This window comes from Austrofundulus limnaeus, unplaced genomic scaffold (assembly GCF_001266775.1).
Source record: "Austrofundulus limnaeus strain Quisiro unplaced genomic scaffold, Austrofundulus_limnaeus-1.0 Scaffold343, whole genome shotgun sequence".
NCBI lineage: Eukaryota > Metazoa > Chordata > Actinopteri > Cyprinodontiformes > Rivulidae > Austrofundulus > Austrofundulus limnaeus.
In genome coordinates, this window is record NW_013952745.1 from 649,659 (window position 1) to 656,015 (window position 6,357).

General features: G+C 40.6%; 1 protein-coding gene across 1 annotated transcript in view; it reads left to right on the forward strand.

Annotated features, from left to right (window-relative positions):
• Positions 1 to 474: 474 nt before the first annotated feature.
• Positions 475 to 6,357, forward strand: part of LOC106527830 (bromodomain-containing protein 3) — a gene marked incomplete at its 3' end in the record, with an annotated part of 18,938 nt that continues 13,055 nt past the window's right edge. Inside the window, 4 exon segments of the mRNA XM_014022824.1 lie at positions 475 to 595; positions 5,570 to 5,867; positions 5,948 to 6,059; positions 6,160 to 6,297. Coding sequence (XP_013878278.1) covers positions 5,776 to 5,867; positions 5,948 to 6,059; positions 6,160 to 6,297 — 342 coding nt within the window.

Below are 6,357 nucleotides of genomic sequence, written 5' to 3' on the forward strand. Positions count from 1 at the left end.
TTGACCAAATTTGACTTAATCCTCATTTCGAAATGATATAATCTAGAAAGAACTAAATGTAAATAGTTGTTGCCATTATGTTTGTGTTTTTATTTTATTGTTATAAAAATTAGGAACTGCAAAAAGGTCAATATATTTTCTTATTCAGTTCTCTGTAAAAACAATCTGTACCACACACACACACACACACACACTTTAAATATGTGTGTAGCTGGTGCCGCAATGCCTTATAGGAGATGTAGTTTGGCTAGCGGCGCCATTAAGCTTCACAATCTTCACCAGCTAATCAAAGCATCCCAGTCATGTTCCCAACCAATCACAGCCGCGCTGCCAACTTACTGACCAATCACAGCGCTTCCCAACCACATAGCAACAAATCATAGCCTCACTGATCACCGGCAGCCAATCAGAGCGTCTCCTCCGCGAGGCCAAGCCAATCCTGTCACAACAACACGCATGATGCAGCCTGCCACTGCGCGTGCGCACTCGGCGGACAGCTGATAACTCATCTATTATGCTACTTTGCTGTTAAATAAAAATCCTGCAGAGAGACGTCGCGAGTCGCCGCTGGATCACCGGAGGACCGAAACCCAAAGTAAACACGTCTCTCTGGGCGGTGGAGCGGGGCTGGCGGGGGTAAATGCACCGATGGTCCGCTCCTAGGAGAGTCGGAGGCTGCTGGCCGCTCGGCGCCTTCAGACAAAGCTCAGCTAATGGCTAACATGTCGAACAACGAGCTGTAACCTCCGCAAATTTTCGAGCTCTGACCGAATAAATCCGCTCGCGGAGAGGTCCAGAACCGAGGAAGTGTCGGATCGTTCCCTTCCACACACGCTGAAGCAGCCGCTAAGACCCCCAGCGGTCCCCACACAGGTCTCCGGTGAGCAGCGCTGCTCGGTCGGCTAGCAGCTAGCTATGTAGCACTGGCTTGCCCGCCATCTTTTAGAGCTCGGTAGGTGGATGTTTCGCGGTCCGCGGGGCGGCCGGAGCGGACCGGCTGCTGGGTTTATCCGGTCGGGTGTGAACCTCCAGCCCGCAGAACGCACCGACACGTCCGCGTAGCCAGCTGCGGGTGGAGCCGCTGCGTGGCTGGATGTGTGCGGGGGGACAGTCCGCTGTTAGCACTTAGCTCGGCCGTTAGCCGTGGGTCGGCTGCAGCGTGCGGCCGGAGCCGAGCGCTCCAGGACCGGGCGAGAGCTTGGTTCGTTACCTGGGTTTTTTCGGTCCTGTCAGGGGTTTGTGGTCCCGCTACAGGGCTATAGACCGACCCCCCGGTCCGTAGAGGTCTCGGTGAGACGGGCCCGTCTGGTTCTGGGTGCTGGACTTTAAATGAACAGTCTCTGTGTTTAATGTTTATTTAGCAGAAAATGTGATGATTTAGCTGAACCCGGTCACCTGAGACCGACAGAAATGATTTTTAGATTAAAATAAAATATTAAAATAAACATGAAGTTCATTATGACTGAGAATAATAATTATTATTTACGAGTTTTTCTTAATAACGAGGCTGTAAACTGAGGCAGAGCTCACCTGTTGATGACAGGATGATGCTCAGGTAGAAAACACTGTTTTAGTTCTGAAACTGGACCCATCTGCTGGTTCTGGTTCTGTTTTGATGCTAATTAAAGGTCTTGATTTTAATGTTTAAGTTGAGATACTGGATTTACTCAGGGTCTCAGTCTGTTTATAAAACAGATTTGACCAAAATAAACTGTTAAAGTGAGAAAATTAGGTTGAAAATAATGTTGGAGGTTTTGATGATGAATCAGAGCAGCTGATGGCCTGTTGATGAACTTTAAAAAGTAGACATTGTTTAAAATATTTATTTAATGTTAATATAATGGTAGTGTTACTAAACTGCAGGTATAATTCCTGCTGACCGTTTGTGTTTTTACAACGTTACAAATGTTCAGTTAAGATATTTTAAAGTGGAGATATTTGTGTTTTTTATTAGAAAAACAGATTTTCGTCTGTTCATATGTGAGATTAATGTTTTTGTCTCGAGGTGCTGAAGGATGTAAACAGAAAATACGAGGCCAGATGAAAAGCTAAAGGTGGTTTTAGACCAGTGGTTCCCAACCAGGGGTCGAGGTTATAATGGTTTTGGATTTTTCATTATAGTTTAGTTTTATTTTGACTTTTTTATTTTAATTCAGTTTTAATTAGTTTTCACAGTGGATTTGCTAGTTTTTATTAGTTATTATTGCATTTTTAAATGCTTAGTTTTTAGTTTATTTTATTAGTTCTAGTTTTGGTTTTTTGGCACCACTTTACATTAAGGCTCCTCTTAAAGAGAGGGCTTATATATGTTTTATAGAAAGGTTAGTATCTGTAAACACTTTATAAATTATTAAAAAGTGTTTATTATGCATTAATTAAGGACGAGAGAGACAAAACTGTCTGGTTTATTGCCAAATAGTGAACCAAATCTGTTCATATTACATATAAAGCTGCTACATTAAACATTTCAGACTAGGTTTCTATCTTGTAAGCACAATAATGTATTATAAACACGTATTTTACATATAATATTGTACTGTATTACTGTGTTATTCCAATACATTATTGTGCTTACAAGGTAGAAACCTGGTCTGAAATGTTTAATATATGAAGCACCTTTAGATGTAAGAAGAACATGAACAGATTTGGCTCACTATTTGGCAAGAAACCAGTCAGTTTTGTTTCTTTCTCAAACTTAATCAATGCTTAATAAACACTTCTTAAAGATTCATAGTGTTTACAGATGAATTAATAACTTTATAAACCATCTATAAGGGGAGTTTTGTTGTAAAGTGGTACCAGTATATTTATAGTTTGATAAACATATTTGCCAAATCATCCTCAATCTTGTGATGTTCCTGTGAGTTAACTAACCAACAGCTATTTGGTTGTTAGTTAAAGCAGTCTAATATAGCGACAAATTCCTAAAATAATTGTGTAACTCAATTTTGCCAACTTAAAACTTGGGAGATTATTTTAGGAGATCCACATGTCCCAAAATAATTTGACAAACACTAAAACTAAAGATTCTATTTATAATTTCAGTTAGTTTTAGTTAGTTTTGTAAAAAGATTATACAGTTTTAGTTAGTTATAGTTATCTCATTTTATTACAGTTTTTATTTACTTTAGTTAACTAAAATGTTTTTTTTTTTTTTTTTTCAATTTCAGTTTTCGTTATTTAGTTAGTTTTAGTGAACTATAATAACTCTGCTAGGGGTACATGTACATTACAGGGGGTACGTGGAAAAATTTACCAGGTGTGTAAAAAAATAAATAAATAAAAATAGGACCAGTGTTTCCCCCACCATTACACAGGCGGGGAGTATGGAGGTATGTCATATGCTGATATTTTAACACAGTTCAGCCACACAACATCAATTTCAATTTCACAAACTTGTGGCGACACATCCTGTTTTGGTAACCGGATATTTCAAAATAAAACTCTGATTTAATTCATTTCATATATAAATCAAACTTGTGTGGGAACGCAAAACAATATTGTGAGTGAACGCAAAAGAAAAAAACTCCCCCCGTGTCACCTCGTGGGCTCCGTACCTGGTTACTTATTCACTTTCAAGGCAACATTTTTATCTTTACGTTTAATTTGGGTTGAAAAGAATTAAACATTCTAGGGAGTTAAATAAATAATTTTCATTTAATAATCAGTTGTACATTATAGTTTTGACAGAGGGGGTGCTAGTGGTATCGACAAAATGGCTCAGGGGTACATGAGTCTAAAACGGTTGGAAACCACTGTTTTAGAGCATTAAATCGTATACGTTGTTTAAAATCATTAGTTTGTAGCTTCATTTTTCCTGTTTTTGTCTTTATGTGAAACAGAAAAAAACAGTTTCTGCTTCAGTTTTGTTAAATGTGAAGCATCTCGACTCGTTTTCCTCTTTCTAAAGTCAAATAACAGTTTAAAACTCACATTTCAGTTAGTAAAAACAAGAGTTTTTCTAAGATCTGAACTAGAACGACTCAAAGACTTTAGATTCTTGTGACTCGGTGGATTAATGCTGACTCAGCAAAAACTGCAGTTCGATGAGTTTAGGGATATAGATGGCAACCTTGGCTTTTGATTGGCGGCTCATTGAGCCAATGGAATGGGTTTTTTTTTAGCGCAGCAATGTTGGGAAAACTGACATAAATCAAATAAAGATGATTTCTTAAAGGTGAAAAAGTGCGTTTGATTGTTTTAAATTTATAAAAATCTGTTGGAGACTCCTTTGTGGTTTACCAGAAACGTTTCAAGGTCTTGAGTCTCTGCGACTTTATTTTTATTCTTATTTATTTATTTTGTGGGTCAAAAGAAAAAAAAAGTTCTGAAACCTGCTTTACGTTTTCTGGTGTTTTTAAAAGTAAAACCCAACACGTGGCCCACCTGCAGACCCCCGCCCAGTTGGCTGGTTTGGTTTCAGTAATAAGGCCTCGGCGTTCTGGTGGTTCAGAACACGGAGAACCCGCCCTGATCCGAGGCTTGATCAGACCATTTGTCTGATTCTGACGCCTTCAGTTTCATTACTTGTTTTCTCAGTAAAATAGGTTTTAGATGAGTTTCTTTGCTGTTTTAGCTTCTTAATGAGAAGAATCTGATGACTCGACTCATTTCCTCTGTCTCTAAAATTTAAAATAAATAAATGATCTTATTTAATCTCCTCTTTCAGAAACATTCAACGCTTCTTATGACTGTAACAACGTCCACACTGAGGTTTTTCACTGTCGATAAATGAAGGATATTTTGTTTTGTTTACAACGTTTTAAAGACCCTCTGTTGTCACACCCTGAACCCCCTCGGGGGCGCGCCCCCCCCCATTTGAGAACCGTTGTTCTCAGGCTGTTGACTCAGACTTGTTAGATGAAAATCAGATTTATAAATCGGCCGGACTGAACTTAATAAAACCTGTCGACCTGTAAACACGGTTAAATTAAATTTTTTTGTTTTATTCGTTATTTTTTCGATACAAAAAGAGAAATTTCCATGCCCCTTTTCACTTGTAATTTATTTATATTAATTCTGAACATTTGTTTAACCTCAAAAGTACAGTTTTTAAATTAAATGTTGCTGAAACAGCAAGTTTCTCAGTGGATCTGAGCTCAAAATGCAGCCTAGGTGGAGTAGTCGAACACAGATCCACTGATCCTTCAACACAGAGCATCTTCAGAAGACAAGTTGATAAAGTAAATTTTAAAAGTCTGTATTGTTCCATACAAGTGTGTACTGAACCTAAAGCACTGTTTGATACGGGTACATGTATTGTTGCAGCCCTAAGTTATTCATGTACAATATTAGAAATTCAACCCTAAAATCATCCATAAAGTTGGAGGGTAGTATTATACACAGGTTATTGATGATTAGATCAACAAAAGATGATTTTATTAGACATGAATTAATACGGTAATTATATTTTTTTCTCCTCCATCCTGACTGAACGGTTTATAAAACTTTCTCTTTATCACGTCTTTTTGCTCCAGAGCTGAGTTTAAACTAAAACAAAACATTTTAGAAGCTGTAAAACAGATGACATCATCAGGAGTGGGCGGGGCTTACGGTCTCTGTGTTGCAGGTCGTGCGATGGGAGTTTGTCTCTTCGGGGGATCCATCGAGGTGACGCGTCGACACCTGCTGCAGCTGAACTGAACACACACACCTGAGCCCTCGCCTCTCACACACACACACACACACACACACACACCTGGGGAGCCGCCTTTTCTCACCTTCAGGCCAGACGCTGCCGTCCCACGGTGCATTGCTGCGTCCCCGTCGTCCACCATGTCGGACGCCCCCGAGGCTGCGCCCGCCAGCCCCCCCACCATCACCAACCCGCCCCCCCCTGAGGTGTCCAATCCCAACAAACCTGGCAGGTAGGACTGAGCGGGACAGCTCCCCTGTGGAGTGGTGTGTGTGTGTTTGCTCACTGTGTGTGTGTGTGTGTGTGTTTCAGGAAGACCAACCAGCTGCAGTACATGCAGAACGTGGTGGTGAAGACTCTGTGGAAGCATCAGTTCGCCTGGCCCTTCTACCAACCTGTGGACGCCATCAAGCTCTGTCTGTTGGTACGTCACGCCACCGACACGCTAACACAGGACCTGTTTGATGCTACGCTAACTGTGTGTGTCTGTGTGTGTGTGTCTGTGTGTGTGTGTGTGTGTGCAGGACTACCACAAAGTGATCAAGAACCCCATGGACATGGGAACCATCAAGAAACGTCTGGAGAACAATTATTACTGGAGCGCCAGTGAGGCCATGCAGGACTTCAACACCATGTTCACCAACTGTTACATCTACAACAAGGTACACACACACACACACACACACACACACACACACACACACACACACACACACACACAC